This window comes from Xylocopa sonorina, chromosome 2, assembly GCF_050948175.1.
Source record: "Xylocopa sonorina isolate GNS202 chromosome 2, iyXylSono1_principal, whole genome shotgun sequence".
NCBI classification, from domain to species: domain Eukaryota; kingdom Metazoa; phylum Arthropoda; class Insecta; order Hymenoptera; family Apidae; genus Xylocopa; species Xylocopa sonorina.
Window position 1 is genome coordinate 16,371,193 of NC_135194.1, and position 27,472 is coordinate 16,398,664.

The following is a 27,472-nucleotide window of genomic DNA, read 5'->3' on the forward strand; positions in this document are numbered from 1 at the left end:
ACGACATAAATCATACACCCCATTACAGAGCTGCTAGATCTTGCCACGGCGATAGCTCGCGCTTCCCTCCTTCCACGAGCGCGCGCGGCTCCCGTGGCTGCACGGTTCTTTTCTTCCTGGTGGCACGTTTCCACCGTGTGTCGCCACGTACACACCGTGCTCTCCGCAAACCGCCTCGCACCTATGCGCCCGCGATAACACCGGGGAAAAGCATTGTTCGCGCGGCCCTCCGCAGACCGCGTCGCCCGTTTTGGTCACGGAAGATTCGTTACGAAACTCCGCCGCTAATCGATCGACGTACCCGGCGAAACTCTAGCCAGGGAACAGGGATCGAGGAGCACACGCGCGTATACGTACCTCTGTCGGTGGCGATGACGGGTATCTCTAAATAGGGTGCGGTTTCCCTGTCCAACGGTGTTCTCACGCAAATGTCCCCGGTATCGCTGTGCACCATCAGCTGTTCGCTTTCCATTCTTCCTGCGGCCAGCGTGTAATTCACCATGGCGTTCACGCCGCAATCCAGGTCCGTCGCCTGCACCTGAAACGATCGACGCGTTCAAATTAATCGATCAGCGACGACGGGTGTACCGATCGTACGCGAGCTGAACCACGTCGCAGAGCGAAACCGTCGACGCGAGGCGCCGTGGCGCGCGGTTCAATTTCGCTCGCCGTGTCTGAAACGGGATATCCAAGGGACCAGGGACTCGCTGAGGTGGCGCGCCATTCGTAATCACGGGCTCGGTGACTAATTTCCGAGTGGACCCCTTTCCTTTTCGGAGACGCTGCGCGGCGATGCTCGCGGGGGCGGTGATGGACGCCAGCGTGCCTCCACCGCTGGTTATTTATACGAGCTCTCGCACGCTCGATGGACTGCGAGTCGCAGCGTAACGCCACCGATCCGAAAGTGGACCTTTTTCGTTTCGCGAGGCGGCGCGCGCTGTCGGAAGTGCCGAGTACGACCGTCGATTACGTCGGATAGGTAATTGGCACCGCGATCGATCGATCGCGCGCGGGTTAACGCGACGTCGAGGAGGGAAAGGAAGGGAGCGAAAACTCGTAAATTTATCAAACGCTGGACGTAATTTGCGGGATGGGTAGTGCGGGGGAATCCTCGATAACCCGAAGCCGAGGAAATCGAGACACCGCCGGCTCTTCGAACCGGTAATGAACCCTTTAACGCAGCCAGAGTTCCTTTAATGACAGTTTAAAGTTTCTTCTCGCGTTCGAGGTATCGAACCACCCCCTCCCCACCCCAACCACCCGTGAAATCGTCCTGATCCGACGGAGACGTCGGAACGATCGATCGCCGAGCTACCACGATCCTTTGAACATTTTCGAACGCGGTCGAGAGAACGGTAACATCGTCCGGAGCAACGTAATTAAGCGTCGAGTGCGCTTCGAGAATCCTATTCAGCTAGCCGCGTAGCTTTCCACGGCGAACGAGCTAACCGAGAGATACATAGGTGGAGAAAGATTCCGCCGTGGCAGAGGAAGAGAAGGAGAAAGAGACGCGAGCTCCCATCGCGAGGTAGGCGAAGAAAGACAAAAAGGAGGCAACGAGCGCCGCTCGAGCCAAAGGAACAGAGACGGAAGATAATAAAGCAGGAGTCCACGAAGAATGATTTACTGGCAGCCGGTCGAATAACTTTCCCGCCAACACTGTTGCCACTTTGAAGAAGCATCGCGGCACGCCGAGCGAGCGAGACGAGGACGACGAGAACGTTAAAAGACGCGGAAAGGGAGGAGAAAGAAAAGTAAAAAACCAACCAAATCGATCGCCGTCGATCCATTTTAAAAGGCTAAAGTCTTCTCTCTTCCGGCAAACGGAGGGGGGGGGGGGACCACGCGCGTACGACGTTATCCGAACCGCGTTTCCGTTTCATGAATAATTCAAGCCATCGCGTATTACGCACGGAACGGGCACGCATCCTGTTACAATTACGACGCTCGCCGTTTTCCCGGCTAATCGAGCAACCGACGCGATTTCGGTTTCACTTTCGATCGACAGCTCCGGCGCTCCGATTCGTTCATTTAAAACCGCGCGCGGCGGTTTCGCGGCCCGCGCCCTGCCCGGCGCATTTGCATAATTTTCCAATTTAGATTTGCATTTCTAAATTGGAATTCTCGCGCCTCCTATCTCTCGCGATACGTATCAGATAATCCGAGCTCGTCGCGAATCATTCTTTTGTTAGGCGAATAATAGAATCTGCCCCCTGGGACTGGCTCCCGTTCTCTGACGGTCTCTGCTCGCGTTTTCCGTTAGCGACGGAGGAAACGGACGAGTGGGGGGTGAGTGGGGGCCTCGAAACAGACGTAGAGAGAGAGGGAGAAAGAGAGAGAAAGAGAAAGGGCTGTATTAAATCGCGAGCACAGTTTTACCTGTTATTCTCCGGCTCGGCGAATGTATACCAGCCGATGCATTGTTCCGGTGGTTTTGTTGCGCGCCGACCTTGCCGGGAATATCGATTTCAATCGGGGTTTATGTATACGGAATACAATCCACCGTGGGTTTCCTTCGAAAAGGCCGTGGTGCACCGTGAGCGCATAGCGCGATGAATACCGGCTCGCGCGACCGAGATACCACGCTGTTGCACCCCTTACTAAAGGGGTGCGTAAGTATTTCGAGAAACCCTTCCACTTTCGGTAGATGGTTGCGTACCCGTGTCTCCATTGTGGGCAGAGTCGACGGGGTCCCAGGTTTACGTGCACGAGTACGTAAGAAGCATCGCGACAGAGGTGGAGAACCGTCCGTACGCGCGCGGTGGCTGTCTACACCGGTTATAAAATACGGTGCCTCGGAAGGCTCTCAGCATGCTCGCGCCTCTGCCTTCGAGGATGGGGCCGAGCTCCCTTTTGGTCTTTTCCTCCTCCTCCTCCTCCTCCTCCCCCTCCTTTCCTCGCCCTACCATCCGACGCGTATCTCATCACCTTCGTTTTCTTTCGACCGAGAAAGAAACGAGAGATTTTTCTTCCGTAGACGAGATCCGGTGAGAGAGAGAGAGAGAGAGAGGCTGTCGCAGGTGCAAATTGTCCGCTTCACGCGCCTCGATGCTGCCGATTGCGATAGCACCGATGGATGGCCTACCGGATTGGGACCATTCTTCCGATAGATAATCGATGAGGCTCGACTCGCGGTTCGGATTCGCGTGTACCAAGCAATTATCGCGAGAAATTATGAACTTTCGTTGGTACGGATTCATAGGTTCCGCGGCGCTTAAGAAGGCCCTATTACCAGCCTGCAATCGATCTCCCGCGTAATTGCTAGACCGGTTTGCAACGCTCGCGATCCTCTCCGCTACGGTTAAACCGTGGTCCGTGCCGCGGCGGGATATCCAGTAACGTCTGTTTCGTTTCATCGTCCCAGCCGTTTTATAGTTTAATCACGGCTCCAGTTTCGAGCGATCGACGAACACTCGTTCGCGAGGAAAGAAACGAGAAAAAGATGAAAAGGGAAACGGGAATATCGCGTCGAAAAGAGCTCGCATTCCCCGAGGTCAAACAGGCATTCACCGGCACTGTGCGCAAACACGCGCCGTTGATCGTTGCCACGCTACGACCGAACGATATTTTATGCGATTATCCTTCGCATCGTTGGGTTACTAAATCATTCCCGAGCGCGGTAGTAGTGTCTTCCTCCGAACCGCTTCTGTAATCCTTTGCCGGCGATCCATAAAAACCCGTGGCGAACTGGAGCGGGCCGGCTGGAGCGAACGAGTCCCTCTCGAGTGCTCGCGCGCGGTCAGCTCCTCCGGCGTTTCCTCGAATTCGAATAAAATCGACGACACCGATCGAGATAAACGCGTAAAATTCCGTACGGTCCTGCTTCCTACCACCACCTTCCCCGGACAGCCGCGCGGTTTTTCTTCGTCGACTCGGTTCCTAACCCCCCGCCGTCCCAGTACTTTCCGTCGGTCGTGCGTGCGACCACGCGGGCCGCCGGTTTTTGTCCGCTCGTGCTCGACAGATAGAGCTGTTCGTCGAGTAAGCTGGGAAGCCATCCTCGGTATTCCCGGCTCGCCGACTCCCCGATGGACTGACAGTCATCCACCGGTGCCGCGCGAGTATTCCAACCTTTCGATCCTTTCGATCCCTCCGACGAAACCGGAACGAAATAGACGCGTTACATCCTTCGTACGTCGTCGCTGATAGGTAAGCGAACGGAGAGAGAGAGAGAGAGAGAGAGAAGAAGGTCGAAGCGAGGAAATTCCAGGAAACACTCGTTCGCTCGTTATACGCCGCGTTTTTATCCGGCGTAGGCGCATTTAAAATTCTTGTCATTTGCACATAAGAGCGCCTAATTGCGCGGCCACGCGATGCAAAGGTCCTCGTGCACGCGAACAGGCCGTGGCTATCTGGCTACCCGTGTACGTACGTACGTACTCGTGCGCCATACATACTTGTATACACGAAACGCAACCGAGTCGCGGGGGTTGGCGGGGTGGGTAGGTAGAACACGAGGACGAACCGGAAGTTCCGTGGGTGGACGCGCCGCGCCACGATCCTTTGTCACGCGAATTGACATGCAGGAACGATGCCCGGGTACCCGTCACGTGAGTCACCGCGGGTGTGCGACCGCACAATTAGCTGGATGCGTATTCCGTTTGCATAAATAAATATGCGCGTGTTTGTGTGTCGCCTCCCTCGGTTCCTCTCGCGTTGCTCCTTTTTCTCGAGTCCCATTCCTTCCCCGATACTCGTCCCCCTCGAGTGGCTCGCGGATACCTGCCTCTCGATGGTGCCTCCTCGCGCTCCTTCCTACGTGCGACCGCAAACAGACGGTGAAAAGTCGCGAATCTCCACTGGAAAAACGACCGTGCCCCGTGCAAACTTTCATCCCTGTATTTCCAAACGGTACGCGGCTACTAATTGAGATCGGTTCGCTACGTTCGCCGCTATCGTCAGCGACCGTCAGCGACCGGTTAATTAAACGGATCGGTCGGAGAAACGGAAATCGATCGCGAGAAGAAAATAATCGAGCTCGTCCGAGGGCGCAGTTACAGCTGGTATACAAGACGTACGGTACTAAACGTCTCGAGCGGTACGACGCTTTACATACGCGAGGTGGAGAGGGGAAATCCGCACAATGCTACCAACCCGACGAACTCTATAGAGCTGTCACTCACTGTTGCCTGGAGAATCGTTCCCTCGAGAGGGAAGGAAAGAGGCAGCGAAGAGAGAGACGCGCTCCTTTCCATTCGCGTTCTCTCTTCCTGGATTCTGCCACGCGTAGAACCCGTACAACGGATTCGTCGACGTTGATTTTCTATGCCCGGACGTCACGGATGTACCGTACCCGGGCATCGATGCGGCTGTCGATGATCGCGCGGCGACAACCGTCGCGAGAGTCCTCCGAATACCTCGCGTTTCACGCGTCGTCGATTCGACCCGTGAATTCTCTCCCTCTCTCTCTCTCTGCCCCCGTGAAGAAGCTGTGCCAGACCTTCCGTTAACCTTTGCTCTCGGGACGCGTGTTTTTGCCGCGGGACACCGAGGCCCGAGGAGGCGGGCCCGCGGCGCGCGGGTCGCTGCCCCCGGTAATTGCGATGAGATATGGTGGCCACTTCTCATTAAAATAGTTTAATATATATTTGTCGAGCTATCGCCGCGACGTATGTCCCGCCATTCGTTATCGCCTCCCCGTTCCACGCCGCCCTCCCTTAAGACGCGGCCAAGCTCACCGCGCTCACGGTTCCCCTTTATTTTTTTCCAAAATTCGGCATTCGGCTACTAATAGCTGCCGTTTGTCTCGTTGTCAACGGGCCCGGATCGTACATACGCAGAAATTCAGACGCGAACGATTTTCGATCCCTTTCGCCTCTCGTTTATTCCGAATCCAGCATCGCCTCTAAAGGATCGCCAGGTGATGCTGCTGCTGCTGCTGCTGCTGGTAGAGAGAAGTAGCAGCGGAGGAGCTCGTTAGCGATCGAGGGCAATACCTACGCGGCCCGTGGGCGGATACGCGGTCGGCGGTTCGCGCGACAATCGGTGCGTACCGAGTCAAAAGTGGCGCGCGTACAGCCTCGACGGTAATTGGAATCCCCGCGACGCGACCTTGGCCAACCTGCCAGAGGTTCGCCAGCGCGGCGAACGGAAACAGCCAGGTTTCTCCTCGCGTAAACGTCCCGCGTTACACGGGATTTCGTCGTTTAAACCGCGATCAACGTTCCCGTTGGTACAACGCGGAGAGACGAAGAGGAGCGCGCGGGAGTTTCTCGCCGCTCGAGAGACCAGTTTATTATTATTCGGCAAACCGCCCACGCGAATCGCGTCCTCCTCGCGTCTCTCGAGCCGGACGATTCCGACTTACCCTCGATCCGAGGTTTCCTTTCCGATACGTATTAATCGTCCCGATCGGGAGTTGGAAGCGTTCGGAGTAATTGCGCGCGGCGAGCGACTCTCCTCGATCGTGGAAGCCCGGCTCTAGTGGCCGCCGCTGCTCCGCCGGCAAAAGAACAGCCGGATAAACGAGATCGCAATAATCGATACACCTATCCTCGCATTAAAGGATCCCCTTGCGCCTTGTAAGTCCGTCCGCGATATTATTGATCCTGCGCACGCAATCGGCCGTATCCCATTGCGATTTAATCGATCGTACCGATTAATAATCGCGTCCACCCTTTCCACCGATTCGCTACCATCCGGTGAAAAATCGCCTTCCGTCCGGTTTTACCCGAGGTCGCCTCTAATACAGCGGGACGAATTTATTAACGCAGGGTTACACGCAGGGGATCGTTGGTATCCGTTGGCGATCGCGTACGCGTAGCCGCGCTCAGGTTGACCGGGGGTCGCCGGGCCAGAACGCGGACGGAATTTCAGCGGCGGCGGCGGCGGCGACGAGGAGGACGCGCGCGCGAGCCTGCACGGGGCGATCGGGATGAACGGGGTACGGACGGGGGAGCCTCGCGACTTCGCACGCTTCGTCTTCGTGGAATTGCGAGAACTTTGAAGATTAATGGGACCAAGGAGAATCCGGCTCGCGTTTTTGTCCACCCCGGACTCGATCAGTCCTGGTACCTGACAGCAGTTGGCCGCGCCGCGAATCACGTTTTACTCGTACGATCGGTCGCATTTTAATAAACCAAAAACCACCTTTGTTCATCTGGCATCGAGAGGATCCCGTGGGCCGGTGGCTGGGCTCCACGGTACGTATGTGCATATGTATGCTACCGCGCTACGTTCCTACTAATTCGTTCTCGCGGAAAAGGCAGCCGGGGGAAAGGAAAGAAAAGAAAACACGGTGAATATGAAAATTAACGAGGACGAGGAATGTTTTTGGCTCCGAGGAAATCCTCGACGGGAGCGCGGGATAGCGGATACGCGTTCGTGGAAGCGTTGCGTTCGAGACGACCGGGAATATCCGAGATTAATGGGAGCGCGGGAAACCTGATTCGCATTTTTGTTGCCCGTCCCTCTCGGCCGGGGCGAGTCCCGGCTCTTTCCGCGAGCGCGCGCTCGCCTCTCTTTCCTCGGCTTTATCTCCTCCGGTTTAACCGTAATAAACCGAGAAACGCGTTCAAAGAACTTCTTTGCCAGGGAGAAAAATCGGTAACGATCGATCCACGTTGCCCATACGATGCGCCCCGTTAAATTTATTCCAAGGCAGCCCTATTTTTTCCGTCTCCTGAAACAGGTCCGCGATCGTCGTTAAAGACGCGTACCACTCGATACGAGTTCTTTATTCTTCAGAGAAACCGAATTAATGAAAGGTGTTTCTCCGCTTGTCCTCGTAATTAATTGATCTCGCGCATGACCGGTGAGCAATCTAAACGATCGCTCCCCGTCACGGTGGTATCGCGGATAAAAAAGTAGGAACCGGGCCTCGTTACGTTCACCCACGCGATCCTCGATTCTCCCTCTCCGACGATTGTTACGTTTTCGTAATTGAGATCTCGATTTGAAAAACGTTACATCTTCTTCTTCTTCCTCTTCTTCTTCTTCCTCTCCTTCTTCTTCTTCTTCTTCTTCTTCGTCTTCTTCTTCTTCTTCTCCTCGTTCCTTATCGAACGACCGTACCACGCCAGGTGGAGAGATGGAGAACGCGGATCGGACTGGAGGATGTCGAGCAACGGGTTATCTCTCAATAGATTAAGATGCCACTCGACGCGATTCGCCGATTCCTATTACCGTTTGTCGTCGCGATAATACACCCTTGATTCGGGGCTATACGCGTTAATGGCGATAATCTTGTCGAGCAACGAAAAGGGTGATTAACGGTGGTATTCGAGGAGATGCGTAGATCGGATAAAGCGCGTCCTTCGTTCGTCTTTCTCGCGCGAAAACGCGAGAATCCCTGGTCCTGGGAGGGCATTTTTCCGCGGCGTTTCGCGGCGCTTCTGCTCAACGTGCCGGACAACAAACGGCCTAACGAGCGCCGGGTGTCTCGCCGTTTCCTCGCCGCGGCACGGGCGAACCGGCGAACGGCGGCGTCACGATGAATCGACGGTTCGCATTCGCGGTGAACGATCGAGTCAGCCTTGAATGAACGCTCGTCCGCGCGCGTCAACGTTGCACTCGCCGAGAGAATCGAGCTGGCTCGCGCCTGGCAGGCCCCTGCCAGCTTACGGTATATACCATACGTACGAATGACCGCCTCTTTGGATACATTACGATGTATGTATTAGCATAATTATTGGTTGTTCGCTATCAGTGCCGGCGGGCTGGCGTTCACCAATTTATGATTTCATCGCCGGTCGTGCGGTGTGCCACGGTGCGCTGCTAAACCAGTGCATCGGCACAGAACGCAAGAGAGACCAAGTTCGAGCACGAGCCGAGGGTCGCCCCATTGTTGCTCCTTTTTCTCATTCGCCATAGACGCGCACCACCAACGAACGACTCGCCTGTGGAGGCGAGTACGTAGGTTGTTTACGACCGTCAGCATTTCCCTCCTATGTACCTTCCTTTCGATCGACATATCCTTCGTTCGCCGTCCTTTTTTTTCTTTTTCTCTTTCTTTTCTTTTCTTCCTTTACCTTCGTTTTTTCTCTCCTCCTCCTCCTCCTCCTCCTCCTCCTCGATTCCGTTCGCTCGACGCGATCAAAACTCTCGGACTCGCGCCAAACTTTGATAGAGATTCGAGAATCGTTCGATCCTCGAAGATATCCTCTTCTCGAACCTCCCAGCCGTCTTCGTCCCTTTTCTCTCTTCGAGCTCGCTGCCTACTCTCTCATTCCCGCGGAGCAATCCGGTCCTTAAGTGGCAGGTGCTTAAGATTCTCTGCGATCGCGCGAGGAGAACCAGTCGTGCTGCATTTGGATCGCATTCGGATCCTCCTCTCTTTCTCTCTCTCTCTCTCTCTCTCCCTCTCTCTCTCTCTCTTTCTCGCTCGTTTCACCGCCCAATCTCTCGGTTTTGAAGAACGCGATCGGAGAAACGTTAGACTCGCGATGCTCGCGTACAACGGGGTACACCGGCAAATTACGCTTAAACGTTTCGCGCGGTGACCAGATAACGATCTCGATTCGAGGAAAAAATTCAATCGACCCGCGCAAACGACGTCGTTCGCGTCTAATCGGGGCCGCATCTCGCGGCGACTTCTCGATTGACCGAGCGTACCGAAACATTATCGCGGCGAGCATCTCTCGTAGCGCTCGGATCACCGGCCACGGACCACGGAAGGGACCCACGGGTGGAAAGAGAAAACAATTTGTCACTCCGCGGTGGCCCGCGGGGGGTCTTCGCGTCCCTCTACGGGGATCTCGTTCTCGCGCGTGTACCAAATTTCCCTCTCGCCCGTTTAATTCACAGCGGCGCGAGCTACGGTTTCGTTCGCTCGCGACCTATCGAGAAAGAAAGCCGTGCGCGCGCGCGCGCGCGTTGGTATATATACACGGTACCACAGGTGCGAGTTACGGGTCGGTTACGCAAGCGTACGAAGAAATAGGTGGCAAAAGAAAGAGGGCGTGCGAAAAAAGGACGAGTGGGACGGGGTTGGGAACCGAAGGCGAGGAGAGAAAGGTTGCTCTCTCGCTCTTTCCCGGTTTCTGCCTCCACCCTTCTTCTCCCAGGCCGTGCAGATGTGTGTGAAATATAGGTTGATATCGCGATAAATAATGAGGTGCCCTTCGTGGTGATGCCCGGGGCTGCCGCTACTGTACTTCCACGACGCGCTCCCTCCTGCCTACCGAGAGCGAACTCGTGTACTCTCGGCGCGGTGGTTCGAGGATATATACATAGTCTCTGTCGGGGCTATGCTCGCCCCGGCCCACGTAGACCCTACGTAGCGCCTACGTACGATATCGCGAGAGCTTTTCCTTTTTGCCGCGAGAAAATCGTCGCCGTCACTTTTCGCTTTCCCCCCGTCAGGATTCGACGTTACGCCTCGGGATTCGAACGCCTTCCCTCCAACAGCTGACCGCTCGTTCGTTCGCGAGCCGTTTCTTTTTCTCCATTTATTACGCGGCGAAATCTATCCTCCTCCCTCGGTGGTGTGTAATTTTCAAACGAGTCGAGGGATCGGGAAAAACGTAGCAGCAACAACAACGGCAACAACAACAACGCTGGCGATCGAGCGATCGGATAACGGTGATGCATCGTCGCGTATCGAGACCATTAACGCGTCGATCGTACGTGTATTTACGAAGAGAAGTCCGGGTTCGCCTGCCGACCCGGTCAATGCCGAACGATCATCCGCGTAATCTTAATAGCGTTTAATTATACGTCCGCGTGAAATGATAGAACCGGCCTATCTTCGCTATTCGCATCGCGAGCGTGGCTCGCCACGCGAAACGCTATAGCCGGGGAGAGCAGATCGGCCGATTCATTCGGGGCCGCGATCGGTATCGCGTAGCGAGAACTGAAACACGCGGTTATAAATGGCGAGGGAAAGAACGCTATTCAACCTCGACGAGGAACGATCATCATCGACGCTTCGCGCTCCTCTATTTTCTTACTATCCACGGCGCGCCGCCACCCTCCCGCCCTACTAGCCGTACAAGGATGAGTGTCGGAAATTGAATTTAATCCTTCGAAGCGGTTAAGCCCCGGCGACCGATTCGTTTCGCGCGGCGGGTCACGATTCTCCCGACGCTCGTATATACTCATAATCGAGTCGAACCTCGCACACGCACTCTCTACGCGCCCGACGCTCGACCGCTCTCGACGAGGGTCGAAGGAGTCGTGAGTTACACGCCGTCGAATCGCGCGTCGTTACACGCGTCGTGGTACCGGCTTTGGTACCAGCTCGGTACCAACCAGCCTGGCTCACGCAGACCGTACCTAATTACCGGCAGGCGGTCGGGTGTAGTCCGCGCCGCACACCGCGCGTCCTAATGGACCGCGACGATCTATTTGTTGGACGAAGCGTCGCGTCCCTGATCTACGATGGTCCGCGAAACTTGCGAGCCTTTCGCAGATTTTCCATCCTTCCTCGCTCGCCGCGGAGCTACCACGGCGTATATACGGTAAGGGGAGCGAAACGAGCAACGGACCGGTCGTTTCCTTGCAGAAACGATTTCCATCGGGCACCGCCGTTCGATTCGTTTCGATTCGATTTGCCAACGCAATCCCGCTCGAGTGATTAACGGGCTTGGACATAGTTAGCCGGTATACGCTCGTTATACGCGTTCCTTCTCTAAAGCGTCTTAAGTGATTGGATCTGTGTTTTTGCCGGTCGCGGGACAGGTGAAAAGCAAGTTTCCGTTCGGCCAGATCGAATTTATCGTTTCCGGAGTGCGCGATGAAACCTGGAAATGCTCGCTCGCTCGCTCGCTCGCTCGCTCGTTCGTTCGTTCGTTCGTTCGTTTAAGCGTTCCGAGTCGTCCGAATTGTACGGCGGAACGAACTATAAAAACCATTCGTCACGGTCGCACCTTCGGGTCTACTCTCGAACCTCTCGAGCGGCGTGATTTATACGCGATTAGGCAGCGATCGGTGAAAGGGAAGCGGCAAAGAGCGAAATTCCTTCGATACGCGTTTATCTGGTATAGCTGTTTAATCAGGAAGAGAGTAGGAAGAGAGAAAGACATTTAGCGGCTGGAATATGGAATCTTAATCTTAATCTGGCACATTATCCCGGACGCTCCTAAACGTTAAAACGCTTCCACCGAACGGTGGAGCGCGTTGACCGGTTCATTTCGTCCCGCGTCTTCCGTTCGGTTCACCTTATTCTCCGGGAATCGGTTATCTCCCCGTTCGAGCCCGGCTCCTCTCCGTTATTGATGCTACCATTTGTGTATCGAACGGGCGCCCGAGCGAAATGACTAATGTCGCTATTAGCCTCGCTCGGGGACCGTACGTCTCGATCGAAACGGGGCAGCGAGGGAAACGCCGCGGCGTAGCTCGCGTTCGATGGAATTCGGTGTGTTCGTCCGCGCGAGGAGGAGGGGCATTAGCATTCGCGAGCATTTCATTGCGCTGAAACGACCCGCGCGGAACATCGTCGGGTTTCGGATCGACGCAATATTACGATAAATTCGGCCGAATTAATTACCGGTCGTGCGGTTAACGAAATTCAGGGACGTATTTCGCTGGCTCACCGGCGGCGGGAACTCCGTGCAGAAAAAGGAGAGTCGAACGAGAGACGACCGCCGCGGACCGTCGTATCGAAACTCAGAGGGATGCAGCGGAATAAAGGGAGCAGAGTACGGGATGAAAAAGCGGCGGAGAGAGACGGGACGAGGGCCAGCGCGAGCAGCCAGACGAAGAGGTAGAAAGATATTGCCAGGAGTTACGAACGCATTACCGCGAGGCGGCGAGGTGTCGAGCATGTTTATGCCCTGGTTCACCGGACTCCCGATAGTCCCTAATGGGCCACGACCACGCTGCCTTCCACCTCTCCCATCCCCCGTTCGTCCCGCAGAGCCCCGCTTGGCCCCGCTCCTTCTAGCCGAAGGAAAAGCCCTCGTCAACTCGGTGCCCTTTGTCGTACCCTCCTCCGGTCTCCTCTTCGATCTACCCACATATTTCGTTCTTCTCGCATGCACGGGATCCTTAACCTTAATTGGAAATGGCATCGCGCGCGTCGCCGTTCTCCTCGATGCCGAAACCTTAATTAGGAATTATATAAGACGCGGCGACCCTCGACTAGACCCGATTACGGATTTCTTCTTTTTCGTTTTCTCGTGTTTTTCTTTTTTCTTTTTTTTTTCTTTTTTTTTCTTCAAGCCCCGGCCAAGCCTCGCAGACGCCTCGCGTCGCCACGAAATTACCGGTTCGCGAAGTGAGACGAGTTTAGCGCCGAGGAATAATCATTTTATGCCGATCTCGGGATAATTCCCGGACCGATTGCCACCGGTCGAGATTCGTCCGCGCATTTGCATAAACAGTACCCGCTGCACACACCGTGCGCAACGGGATAACCCCCTGTGTCGGCTTATAATTTCACCGCGCAGCCAAAACCCCTTTTTCCCCTGTACTCGCGTACGGTTCTCGCTACACTGTACTTTCCGCGGCGGCGGCGGCGGCGGCTAGCTCCTACGGAGGTAACGAGCCGAGGAGCGAAAGGTGAAACGAAAAAAACGTACGCCAAGATGAGAGAACGAGAGAAAAAGGGAGACAGAGAGAGAAAGAAAGCCAGAGAAAAAGAGGTATATAACGGTTATCGGTGGGTAAGTGCCCTCCCGTGTCGAGATAACGCCGACACCAGGGGCGACAACATCATCCACGCCGGCGAATCGTACAAACGTAATCCCCGACGCGTCACTAGGTAACAACCGGTAGGTAGGTAGAAAGGTGGCAAGGTGGGAAGGTAGGTAGGTTGGCAGGTAGGTTGGTAGGTAGGTAGGTAGGTAGGTAGGTAGGTAGGTAGGTAGGTAGGTAGATACGTTCTCGTGCGTGTACCGTAACCGCATCGAAGGAAGACGAGGCCAAGGTGGAGCGTAGCGGCGACGCAACGTTGGAGATTCGCTGAAAACGAACGGGAGGCGGAGGAAGAGGGATATAGAACGAATTGACACGTCATTCCTGTTGGGTAGCATCGAGCACCTGATCGGCGACGAAAGCAAAGGGAATAACAAGACGCGCGAATAAGGCTCGCGACCTCGCCGACTGTAAAAGAGACGACTCACTCGGAGGCGCTATCGCGTCCTCCGTCCGGGTATAAAAATTGTTCCCGAGTTACCCTCTCGGTTCGATGTCCGCGGTGCAGATAGCGTTCGAACGAATTTCCACGCCGGCGAGACAAATTTCAGCGGCGGACAGTCGCGAGGCAAGATCGATCGGTTTTGCTCCCATCGGGGTACAAGTAATACTGTACAATGTCTGGTTCGCGTACACCTGTAGGCACCGGGTCCGTGAAAGGAACCCGAGAAGATTTCGATTCGCATCGACGCACACACGCGCGCGCTCGAACGCGTTCCTCTCGGTTCTCGAAAACGAGAAAAACGAGAAAAACGGGGTTCAGAGATGAAGAGAGAGAGAGAGAGAGAGATGTGGCGTCGGCGCACAAAGGATAGGCGGTGTACACGTCGTCGCGTAGATTTTGGAGCTGTTTCGAGGGGGGACGAAGCGGGGGGATAGGTGTGTGCTCTCGAGTGTGTGCGCCTCCTTCGAGGTTCGGTACCTCGTATTCTCCGCAGGCTCCTATCGAGCAGACCCATCGCTTTCTGTTCGCGCCGAGCCTTGTCCCGTGTCGGTCATTATCGGCCCTCATTATATTGGAACCGATCAATCACCTCACGTCCGAACCGCCGTCGACAACCTCGCGGAATCGCCGAGTATCCGGACCCACGTGAACGTTCTCGGGACACGCCCGACCCGCGAAAATGTCCAAACGCTCGTGACTAATTACACTCGAATTCGAGACGTTCCTTTTTCTCCTTTCTCATTCTCTTCCCGGCGAAGAACGCGCTAGCCGAGAACGAGAAAACGTACCCGCCCTTCCCCTCGATCTCGTTGCGTATAGACGTGGGGATACGTAACGACCGATGACGGAATACCGTGCTACCGCGGTGGTTCTTTCGATTCAGCGTGACTGCGCGTCGCTTTATGTTAATAGGCAGAGAACAGCGAGGAAACGTCGTGCCGGCTGTAACGGGAGAAAATTTATGGCTGACATTTCGGCGGCGCTCGCGGCTGCCTCCTACGGAGCGGGGGTTCCACCGGCTGCTTGCCAGATATCATCGGAATCGCGAGATCTCGCGGTCGATCCGCGATCGGGAAGAACCGCGAAAGGTAAACCGCGAGCGAGCCAGCGAGCGAGCGAGCGGGGCAGACGAGCCGCGAAATTAAATCGAATAAAGATCGACAGAATCGATACATTTTAATGGGCCGCGTGTAAATTGAACGATGTAATCGTTGCCGAGGTACGGAGAGGACGGTGGCGAGCGGAGGAATAAAAGTTCGAGGTAAGGTAAAAGGATATCGATGTCTATTCGACGAACGGGCCGGTGTAGACGAACGAGGCCTGGGCTCGAGGAGGCTGACGAGCGAGAGGAGCGCGCGGGTACGTACGAACACGGCGATGTTTAACGAGTCCGGGCCTGCCCCCGATGCCCGAGCGGTTGATTAGCAATTTTAAAAGCAATAAAAACGATTCATAATTCGTTGGGAGAAAAAGCGGCCGCGCTAATGAGAAACTGCCGCACTGGTTACAGCGTACCCCGGTACTACTACTACTACGCTATGCTATACCGCACACACGGTTACGACTATGTAGCGCACGCACGCGCGCGCGCGCGCGCCTTATGGGTAGCGCCTATATCCACACGGTAAACGCGCGTCCGCTGTCTCAAGATCGGTTGGGTAAAAATGGTTGATCGACGGAAGAATACCGCGACCCGTCAGACTGTAACGCGATAATATAATCGAGCGAAACGAACCAGCGACCTCGGCTTCGCGGAATGTCCTCCGCTGCCGGTTTGACAAACAAGCGCCGAGACGCGTTGACGCGTTAAACGAGAAGCAAATGTAGCCGTCAACCGCCGGCCGATCGGAACGGCTGCTTTCCTCTAAGTGCTACTTTGTCCCTGTAAGTAACCCTGGCACCGGTCGATATCGTAACGCCGAGCAGTATCAACGGCCAGAGTTTCGCGTTAAAAAGCACGCGCGAAACGATCGAGTGGTGAGAAGGAGGAGGAGGAGGAGTAGAAGGAAGAAGAAGAAGAAGAAGAAGAAGAAGAAGAAAAAGGGGTGGGCCAACGTTCGATACAGTATCGGAAAAGGACGAAAAAGAGCGGGTCCGTGAGGTGGAGAGCGCGACACTGGGACTCCCATATCTGGATGCCCACCATCCTTTTCCCGCGTCCCGACGTTATCTGCATAATTAGTTACTCGGACGAGTATAGGTACCACCGGTCTACGTACCTCCAGGTATACGCAGGGAACGCGGGAGCGACTCAATTGGTACCAGGCATCGGGTCTCCCCTCTAAACGCGTCGCGTCGCATCGCGTCGCGTCGCGTCGCGTCGCGTCGCGTCGCGTCGCATCGCCCGTTGTTACGCGCGCCGTTCCAACGAATTCCTCGTCGCCGATTTCCACGCGAATACCTATCGACAGGAATCGATTTCGATCGTGCCGGATTTTAATTGGGCCCGCGATCGGGCTGTCGCACGCGGAAAGTTAATTATTTATATATAATTGGAGCGGTAGGTAGGTAGCGCGGCGGTGGTAGATCGGGCCGATTGCGTATTTCGTCATCAATAAAGCTCCGCGCGCGCGCGCGAGCAGGTAGGGCTTTCGCGGTATCGGTTCTCATCTGCGAAAACATCCCGAGGCTCCCTCCTGGTCCTCTCGCGGTACGTTTCGGCTTCGCTGTGCGTTACATACGCGGTATTCTCCCCGTCTTTGTTGACCGGTCGGCACGTTGTGGCGGACGGGCCCGTCGAAAGTTGGGCTTCGTACCGCTCGCGAGCGCGGACGAACGCGGCCTCCAGTCGCATTAATATCGCCGGATGATGAATTATGCCCGCTCCGACTTTTTATTTACTTTTATTCACCGTCCCGCGAAACTTATACACGCAGCTTACCACCCCTCCTCTCCGCCTATGGATACCAGCACCGAGAGACGAAGAGTACGTATGTTGCTTGTCGCGCTGTTATCGCGCTCACGTATTGCATCGAACGATGGGACGACCGACCAAACAGATGGACGCGGTGTGTACGCGTTGAAAACACGTAGTGCAAACGATCGAAACCTCTTTTTCTTCCTCTTTTTCCTCTTCTTCTTCTTCTGCTCCTCCTCCTCCTCCTTCTCTTCTTCCTCTGCTTCTCCTTTTGCCAGTCTCGTGTGTTATAGCACCGCGATAGAAAGTCGTGTTTTAATTAATTCGCGGGGAACGCTACCTTTTCGCCATTGGAGAGGAAGAGAAATAGAGAGAGAGAGGCATTCCATCGGATTGTTTCACCGCGAGATACTCGTTAATATCGCGATTAACGATTCCAGATTCACGATAAACAGATACGGATACACTTGTTCGCCGGAATACGCTGCGTAAAAAGATCTCTCTCTCTCTCTCACTCTCCCTCTGCGCGCGAAAGGTTCGAGCCCTGACATTTGCGATCTACGGTGCGCATAGTCGCACACGGTTTGGGACCGTTTAACATTTCAACGGCATGTTCGATTCCCCTTATTTATGTTGCACACGCGAACAGTTCTTGGCAGATTTGTTAGCCGGGTACCGCGTAGCCGTATACGCGATATTAGTAGATGCTAGATACACACCGGCGATGGAATTGGTCAATCTCGTGCCAGCTGGGATCCCGAGAGCCGGTTGGTTGCCCAAGGCGAACCGCGCCGCTCGGATCGCCCGCTCGCCCCTTTACTCTTTTCGCGTTTCCCTCTCGCACGATGCGATTATCGCGTTGCAAAACAACCGGAACGGTTCACGGTCAAGAGAGCAATTAATCGGACGCGGCGCGCCGGCTGGGCCAGATCTCTGTTACAATTTTCAATTGGGGCCCGTCGTGGAACGAGAAAATATAAACGGTATCGCGAATACCGCGGTGGCATCGATCTTCGTTGTTGGCCCGACGCGCGTTATCGGTCCTCGAGCTCCGCGGACAGATTCGTTCTTAATTAAGTCGTCGTCCGTTGTAGCGGCGTCGTCTCGCCACCTTTCTCTCTCCCTCTCTCTCTCTCTCTCTCTGCTCGGTCGAAAGTGGAATCGAAGCGGAGGAACGTCCGTGCGAGAGAAAAAAAGAGGCGAGGATACATCGAAGTCGCCGAGTCGAAAGGGCGGCAAACAGGTCGGCGCGAAAGGGAGAGGAAGAAAGGAGAGAGGACCTAATCAGCACGCTAATGCACCGATCCGTCATGTCGCGAAGCGGACGCGCCAGATAAAGCTCCGTCAGCGGTTCGCGCCACGCCTCGCTTCCAGGATCCACACCGTGCGCGACACCGATCGACGCGACTCCTTTCGCGACAGGTGCTCGATCGCGACGTACGTCGCCAATACCAACTTCGTCGCGTCTATTTCGTTTCTCTAGTTCTTCGTTCAAATCGCGACGAGTCGAAGTCGAATAGTATCGCGTCGCGCGACGGGTTCCGCTCGCGGTCGAGCAACGGGGACAACCGAAATTGGCCTGGCGCAACCGGTTTTCCACGGAACGCGATAACACCGCGAGTCGAACAGATGTTTCTCGGGGGCTGGCCAGATACGAAAAGTCCGCCGCGCGCGATCTTGTCGGCGACCGAGAAAAAGAAAACTCGCCGGATGGTAGCGAGGGAAAGGAGAGAAAACTCCTCCTCCTCCGCCGCCTTAAATATCCTTAAGCGCGACGAGACTCGCGGAGACGTTTACACGCGTACAGGGAGCAGCCCGTTTCGTGTTAACACGTTTCCATCGTTAAGACCTCGCAACTCGCGTCCCGGGACCTCTAACCGTGAACCATCGGCGCATCCCACCACGACGATCCTCTTTCGCTTAAACTCGCCGCTTGTCGACGAAATATCCGTTCCCGCGATACTCGCGTTTCTCCACTCGTTTACGGTAACGATTGTTCGCGCTAATTCCGACCGCGTATAAATTTCGATCCAACGTCGGACGCTGATACCTTCGGCGCCGTTAAGATCCCGTATTCGTACTCGGCTAACTATCGCCAAGATTAATGTCAGGCGTTCGTTCGCGGCGGTGTGTCGCAAGAGAACTCAGCATCCCGTAATAATCAGCGAGCAGCGACTATTTGCCCAATACCCTAGGAATTCGCCAAATAAAGGATTTCGACGCGTTACCCAATTAAGGAACAAAGAATTATGCCACGGCGGTTCTGCATAATCGTCTTTCTTCTCGGTGGGGACACGCGGGGACCCGAGGGGCAGAGAAGTGGCAGAGAAAAAAGGGAGGGAAGAGATTTTGCTGTCGGTAGCGAGGTACGGATCGGATCAGACTAGGATAAGACCGGCTTAGAGATTGCCGCGTTTACGGCCAATAAAGTCGACTTCTTGTAGACCGTTAACATGTCAGCTCCAGTTTTTCATCGAGGCAACTTCTTTACCGCTTCTTAACCACCCTCTCCCGACCGCCACCCCTGTCTTGCCTCTCCACCTTTCCCATTTCTGGCGCAGATAGGTCTGCGCCTCTGCGCGGAACGGGCAAACGCTTTCTCGAAGGCGATCGAAACGTTGCGGAGGAGCCCAGAAGGAAAAGGCGGAACTTGGTTTTCACGCGAGAAAAACGAGGAGGAAGGCAGGGAACGTAGGCAGGAAGAAGGAAGATCGGTGGAGAGATCGTTCGCTTCCGTATACGTGAGCGGTCGTACGTGGGTGGGCGTGCACCCAGCCAACCGGTGTGCGTTTTGACGTTTCGACTTTACGATCGTGCCACGGCTGGGACAACCTGTGGAATTAAGGATGTAGATCGCTATCGTCGTCTCAGCGAGCGCGCGTATATACGTGCGTTGAAACCTTCTCTCTCTCGCTCTCTTTCTCTCTCTCACTCACTCACCCCCGTGAATCCACGTCGCGACGCATCCCGAATCCTGCGTACCCGCGAATTCCCTCGCGAAATCTCTCCTAGGGAGAGACGCGATCGTCGATTAGCTTAACGCGCGTCGTTCCCATGAACCTTGAGGGCAATCTGAAAATTGCGATTCGCGCGACTTACGACCGCTAAATTCCAATTAACCGTACGACTCTAACTCATCCCGGACGATAGTAACCGCGCGAGTCGCGTTCAATCGCGGTTCCTCCTCCGCTGGTTCCTCGGCTGGACCGTCCGAGACCAGACAGAGACGAATAACCGCGATCGTATAGAGGCCAGTTCTTTCTCGAGGTTAACCCCGACACGCCGGATGCCTCGCGTTCGACCGTCTTTGTTCGTTCTGACGCGTTCCGGATCCCGCGACCACCACCGCGGGGATCCGAATGAATTATCGCGTCCCCTTTTAGCCGCGAGTCGGTTCTCTAAATACGGTTAACCCGCGTAGGTGGATTACGCAACGTTCCCTCGCAACGGGCTTCGATTAACGGTCGCGGCGACGATGGGCAGAGAGAGAGAGAGAGAGAGAGGATGCAGCGCAGGCAAATGCGGTTCCAGCAGGAATTTAGAACGCGTCCGCTGCGCGTCGCGAGGATGCGTTTCGAAAAACGGTCGCGAGAACGGAGAACTAGCCGAGGGTAGAGAGAGAGGACGGGGTACGGACGAGACGCGCGAGGCGGGACCGAGTGTGCATCGAGCAGCGGCTCGAGTTAGTTTCGAAGTCTCATCTTACTCTCGCGTGGGGCAGCGTAATGAAGCAACGTGACTTGCGGTTTGCGGGGCCGTGTTCTTGCCTTATTGAAACCAGTGTCGCTCATCCGCCCACTTTGGAATGCGTCCGCGTCTATCGTTCGCATCGTTCCCGTCGACTAGGAGGCTCCGAATCCGTCGCGCACACCCGGCAGCCGGTGTCAACGGTTCCTCCTCGCCTCGTCCTTGAACCTCGTCCGATCCTCGAGCATTTCGCGGCGTTATCGCCGCTGCGGCGAGATTACGCAATTCGCGGTGCGAGTTATGCGGCGAGGTGGAGGCGAAGGAGGCAGAGGAGGAGGAGGAGGACGCAGGACGGTCGCGTTTTACGGTCGACTCGACTGAGAACTTTCTCTCTCGGTTGAACGCTTTCTGCGAACTGGTCCTCTGCCGGTGGACGCGGAGTCGCAGAGCCCGAATGGATAGGGTCGGCACCCAGGGCGCCATGAATTATGCAGCGGTGCCCGACATACCGGTAAATTTCGCCGTAAATCGCTTTGGAAAGTTTCTTTCGCGCCACGTGAGCGGATAAGTTATTAGATCTGTATTTGCGGAGACTATATTTTTCGGCAGGGAGCTTCGGTGCCCTCCTTCTCCCTTTTCTCTCTTTCCGTTCATTTTTATTCCAAGGTAACGCGAGAATCCTTGGATCGGACGTATTTATCGAGGCGCGCCGATTCGCGAGCAAAGGGCGACGCGTTTCTGGGGTGGCTGTGGCGGCGGCGGTGGCGCGTACGCGACCGATCGCGTCCTCATCCGCTGTTTAATTAGAAGAGCGCGAGAGCCGAGCCTATTTCGAGTCGCTTCCTCGCTACTTACGTAACGAGCGCGTACGAGCGCGTACGAGCGTTTTTTGCGGCGCCGAGACTCGTCTCCTCGCAGTTTTCCCGCTCCGGTTTGTCGAACGCGAAGACGACGACGACGACGACGAGGACGGCGGCGGCGGTGGCGGCGGCGCGAACGAAAAAAGTCCCCGCGACAACCGCTCGGTTCCACGGGTTCTGGATTCCAGGGTGTCGAGTGTCCTTGAGATTGTACGCGTAGGAACGTCGTCGGGCAAGAACCTTCGATTCTACCGGTCGATCATGACTTCGACTCGTTCCGGATTATATCTTGCTCCCCGTCGCATTTTTTCCCTCCCACTTTTCCACATCTCGCGCGACAATTACGGTCTTCCGGCGATCACGTTCTCCACGCGAGAGAGCGAGAGAGCGAGAGAGAGAGAGAGAGAGAGAGAGAGAGAGAGAGAGAGTGAGTGCGTTTCTCGAGATCGCGAGGTCTCAATTCACGGCGGTAAACGCGCGCTCGATAGCGAGCGGGTGGACGCACCCACGCTTCGCTCCGCGAGCAGAGGCGAGACGGTGGTACAGGTGCGCGGACCGATTCGACTCGCTCGTCCCCGGTACCGATCGCTATTACAGCCCCATTAAGGGCCAAATTTGAATCGGAAAGGCATTAAAGATATTTTATGGCCTCCCGTGGTGCGCCGCGCCGACTTGTTCGCGCTATCGCCCATGGCTGCATTCTCGATTATCGTTATAAATAATATTAACGCCCTTTCTTGAATACGCGCCTTCCGGACGAGCCTGGGAACGCCGGGACAGCGGACAGGGCAGAGAATTTTTTCCTCCTCGCTGTTTCTATTAGCGAACGGCCGCTCGGAAGGGCCTCTGTATAAATTAATTAGTAGATACGTCCCGATACGTGGCCTCCCACCGACGTACGACGTGCCGCTATCTCGTTCTCTATCGATCGTCGACCGCCGTGGGTAACGCGTTACGATCTCGAGCGTGTTGCGTGTATGTTGCCCAAGCGCGTATATACGTATTCCTTTCCCCGGCGCTCCCTGTCCGTTCGCGCGTGTACACCGGCGTGTCGACCGCGTGCGCAGACCCGTGTATATCGTCCGCGTGTACACGAAGGTGTCGGTAGAACGGAGACCCGACGGCCACCGAAGAATCGCCCTCGCGGAGGGTAGATCGCGACGCGTCGCATCGCGTCGCATCGCGTCGCGTCTAGTCGAGAGGAGGGAGGTCTCGCGACGACGCGTGAGGTCTGAAACAGCGGCTCGTAAAACGCGAAGGTTCCGTTTCTCCGGCCAGGGGGATGGATGATGAGTGGAGGGGAATGCGAATCGATTCTCCTCGATCCGGAAACGCGACTCGACGCGAGGACGAGGAGGAGGAGGAGGACGACGACGACGACGAGGAGGACGAGGACGACGAGGACGACGACGACGACTGGGACGACTGGGACGACTGGGACGAAGAAAGGGAACGCGATGAAGAGAAGGGGGATGGTGGGGTGAGGTGAAAGGAGAGCGCGGCAAAGTCGGCCCGTTGTCGGTAGAGGAAGAGAAAGGTGGTCGGTCCAGGGCGGTCGAAACATTCTCGGCTCAGGGCGTGCATTAAATATGATATATGCTTATTGAATTTGTAAGTAAAACGGCCGACGGTAGAACTGCAGCACCTCGCGGTAGAACGGGATGCGCGCATCGAACGGGCGAAGGGACTCACTCGCCGGTGGTGGTAAGAGGGATGTGGAGGAAGGGAATATCCCGTCCTCTTTTTCTCGCTCGTTCGCAGCGCTCGCGCAGCGGTCTCTCGTCTTCTCCCCCCTCCCCTCCACCCTTGAGCGAGCGGATCGGTGCTCGGTTCTCTCGGGCTCTGGTAGCCATGGTGGTAAAGCGTGCATAATTAGGAGGAATTCAACGGGGATTACCCTCGTACGGATCCCATCCAGTCATCCCGCTGCTGCCCTTCTTTGTCGAGCAACTAATTTATTTAATCATTCCAGCGTCGTCCACGAGGCGGCGTCTTTGCTCGCTCGCGGTCCCTAAGTTGTTTAATCGCCCAAAGAGGCTGTTTCTCTTCTCCCCGTGCCTCGTCTCCTCCACTAACCTAACCGCCACTGCGCTTCTCTTCATCGCGAATCTCTGCTCGTCCCGCTCGTCCTTGTCCTCGAATCTCCGCACGTCCGCGTCGTCCGCGTCGTCCGCGTTCGCGTCCTCGATGTCGAGAGTTGCTTCGAACTCGGAGGACCCCTCTTCTCTCTCTCTCTCTCTCTCTCTCTCTCTCGCACTCTCTTCGTTTTACGATCGTTGGAATCGATACCGTTAAATTCGCAACCGTTTCGAGCCGGCAAACGAAACATACAAGATCCCTTTCGACACGGTTCTCCGTGGAGGAACCGCGCGACGCGGCTACACGCGGGTAAAGTCGTCATCGAATATTCATTGGCTCCGGTCGATCGTGTCGGCTAATTCGGCGACGGAGGGGTACTACCCGCGGTCGCGTCCCTCCTCCTCTCGAGGAGGACAAGGCGATCGGGAAAAAAGGGGGCGCGAGCAGGGAGAAAGGAAGAGAAACGAAAAAGGAGGGCGAGGCGAGGGGCTCGATAATCGGGCGAGCGTGCCGAGGCGGGTGCCCGGTGTGTTGTCCGTGTTTTGCCCCGTCGCGCGTACATCGAAACGGAATCCGGTTCGTGGAACAAAACCACGCATCCTCGTTGACAAATTGAGTCTCGGGACGCGCGCGCGTCACCGTTTCCCTCTCGTCCAGCCACCGTCCGCGACGAGAGGTTCGCCGCGGGTCGCGAACGAATTTTCGGAAACGTTCGCGCCTCGCGCCTCCGATTCGAATCTCGCGCGCGGGACGACGCGCGATCGAGGAGGAGTCGCGCCGCGATGGGACACTCGGACGCATGATCGATAGACCCGAAACGTTACGCGCGTCTGAAAAACGACGCGCGGGAAAAAGAGAGAGAGAGAGAGAGAGAGAGAAAGAAGGAGAAGGAAAAAAAAAGGAGAGAACCGCAGGAACCTTTTCTCTTGGCGTACGTCTCTCGCCGCCCATCCAGCCGGGCAGGAAATGAAAAAAGACGACAGGGAGGGAGGCGGAAAGAGAAACAGAAGTAGCGGAGGATGGGAAGGAAAAAAAGAGGAGGAGGGCAACGGTGCAGCGGCGAGGGGCGAAGAAAAAGTAAGGAGGCAGAGAGGAAGAGGAGGGACACTAGGGGAATAAGAAGAAGAGGAACAGAGGGAGCCGTGCTCGAATCGAACGAGTATAATTTTAAGCGGAGTTCTTTCAGCTCGAAAGTTAACCGGCCTGGTATTCTCCTGCCTGAATTATCGTTGACCTCCAACACGGTCTTACAAGGCACTCTTCTCGAATACAGGGTTTCTCCGTGTGGCCCATCCCCCAGCCCCCCGGCAGCAGGGCCAGGACCACGGGCCAGGGCCAAGCGCGTTCCGACAATGTTGCACCGCATAAATTGATACCCAGGGTCCAGAAGTTCCTGTGTTACCGGCGAGCATCGACATGCGCATGCACCACCGTCCGCCGATGCCGCGCCACGCCGCGCCGCGCCGTTACTGACCGGACACTGGATACTCCTCCTGTCACCGAAAACTAAAACCACCCGGGAACACCGTATTCCCGCGGCAATAAAACTAGCTCCACTTTCACGTTCGTTTATCTTCCACGGCTGATCTGTACTCGAAACGCACGGTGAAACGTATTAATTACTCCTACCCCCGAATAACTCCCTGTCCCTGTGGTCCCCGTTTCTCACGCGGCCGGCAATCGTCACGCGGCGGCAACCAACCAACCAACCAACGAACGAACGAACGAACGAATCGGATCAGAAAAGGGGGTGGTGGCTGTGCTCGCGGTGATTTGCATAAGCGGTACCGGTGCACACCGATAGGGTTGCGCCGTGGGTAGGTGTGCGGTTCGTGTACCGGTAAATTGCCGCGAGAGAGTCGAAGGCGAACCCCGCGACCAGCGCGCCGCGGTGTACTCGTCGTGTCCCATGCCACTAATCGATTTTACCGGGCGAAAGCGTGCCTCCGCGCTACGTCTAATTGGTAATTAAGCTTAGGTTTACGGCTCTCGAAACTCAGGCTACCGTACCTCGCCGTGCGCCATGGCGGTGGCGGCGGCGGTGGCGGCGACACGAGCAGGAACAGGGCACGAGAGAAGAAGAAAAACCGGCGTACAAAGGTGGAAGAGGAGAGCGAACCGGGAAGAAAAACGAGCAAAGAAGGCGAGAGAACCGAACGAACGAGAGAGAGAGAGAGAGAGAGAGAGAGAGAAAGATTCCACGGCGCGCGGGTTCTTTGCTCGATCGCGCAAAAAAGAGGTGTCTCCTACGACGTTCGAGTTAACTGCCGGATAATGCGAACTCGTTTAATTACGTCGTGCCGCGTCACTCTCCGCGAAAATCTCTAACCTAGATACGTCCCCTGATACGCGCCTGCGACGCGCGTTTCATTCGTTCGGGCCGCGTTTCCTGTGAAAGCCGGAAGCGACGATGTCCACGAGGATTGCGCAATCCTGCCGACTTTAAGATCGGTCGAAGAGACCAGACGAGACGGGACGAGACGGGACGAGACGAGACGAGACGAGACGAGACGAGACGAGAGAGGATGGGACGAGACGAGACGATCGATCGATCGATCGTTTAATCGCTCCTTTTCGGTCTAGCCCGTCGAAAACGCAAGAAACCACGGCGCTCGGCTCTCGGCCTTTTTAAGAACTCGGCCGGAAAGAAAGGACGCTGATCGTCGCGGTGAGTCTCGTCAGCAGCCTCGCGAAGCCACGAGTCATCTCGATTACACCGAACCCGTCCTCTCCCGGTTCCTCCCCTTCCTCGTTTTTCTCTCTCGTGTCCATCTTGGATCCTCCGACCAAGATGGAAGGAAAAAGGGCACCGAGTCCCGGTCCCCGGTATCGCTAGGACGATCGCCCCAAGAATTCCCAGAAATAATACGAAAATCTCCGCGGTCGTTTCCTCGACGGCACCGCGCGTGTTCCACCTCTTCTCTCCCCTTTTCGGTCGGGAGAACACCGAGAGCAGGAGAGAGAGAGAGAGAGAGCTCGTATATACGTTGTATACAGTCGTAGCTACGTGTCTCTTCGTGGCCAGGGCACAAGACTCACCGGCGTAGTTACCTTCTCTTCCTGCCCCTTTCGTTCTTGCTTGCCGGCACGCTGATATATAGCGCGCATAAGAGATGTAGTCAGATCACGGTCCCCTTCATGACGCTGCTTCTACACCGGCGAACACGTTCTTTCCTACGATAAATCCTCGCGGAATGTAAAACCTCCGGGCCGGCGTACACGGGCACTGAAGAGAGCAGTCACCGGCGGAGGCGGGGACCCCCCGATCCTTCTTCTCCTTTTCGTTCCCTATCCCTCTTCTATTCCTTCCTCCCGTCCCTAGATTCCACCAGGACCTCGTGAGAAATCGGCTGCTCCGCCTTTCTCCCTCTCTCTCTCTCTCTCTCTCTCTCTCTCTCTCTCTCTTTCGCATCGATTCTCTACGATCGAATACCCAGAGAGGGTGTCTCGATAATTAATTTACGCGACTGGAGGAGCGGGGCATCGTTTCGCGGAGTCGCCGGGCTGCGTTTAATTGCCGTCGCGTTAAGAATCCCCGGCGGAAAGAATGCCTAATCCACGTCAGTTTTACGCCGATTCCGAATCGACGCGCTCCTGAAACTCGTGCACAACGATACGGTTCATTTGACCGACGCCGAGGCGGTTTTTGCGCTGTTCGGGGCACCGCATCGTTCGACTCCTTTACCCCTATCGCCGTGCGATCGAACCGACCGAACGCGACTCCTCGAGGTACCCCTCTTTTTGCCGCTCTACCCACCCGGCGCAATTCGGTCCGATCGTCTTTCGTCGCTCCATCAGGAATTTAATTGGCGCTGCTGACGAAACCACCTCCGCGCCGCGTGTTACATTTCAATTCTAGCCGAATCCACCGATTAATCGCCGCGGGGCGAGCGAGCGACAGAGAAAGAGAGAGAGAGAGAGAGAGAGAGAGGAACGTTCGTCCGCGCCACGACTATAGATGGTATGATT

At 55.8% G+C, this 27,472-nt stretch overlaps 1 protein-coding gene across 3 annotated transcripts in view; it reads right to left on the minus strand.

Moving 5' to 3' along the window:
* Positions 1–27,472, minus strand: part of Ds (dachsous cadherin-related 1) — a 145,675-nt gene that overhangs the window by 34,596 nt on the left and 83,607 nt on the right. For 2 of the 3 annotated variants that reach the window (XM_076910494.1, XM_076910497.1), the window contains exon 2: positions 358–538. In XM_076910494.1, the coding sequence (XP_076766609.1) occupies positions 358–538 (181 nt within the window). Of the gene's footprint in view, positions 1–357; positions 539–24,977; positions 25,066–27,472 lie in introns of those variants that run through there. The other variant, XM_076910495.1, reaches the window with a different exon arrangement.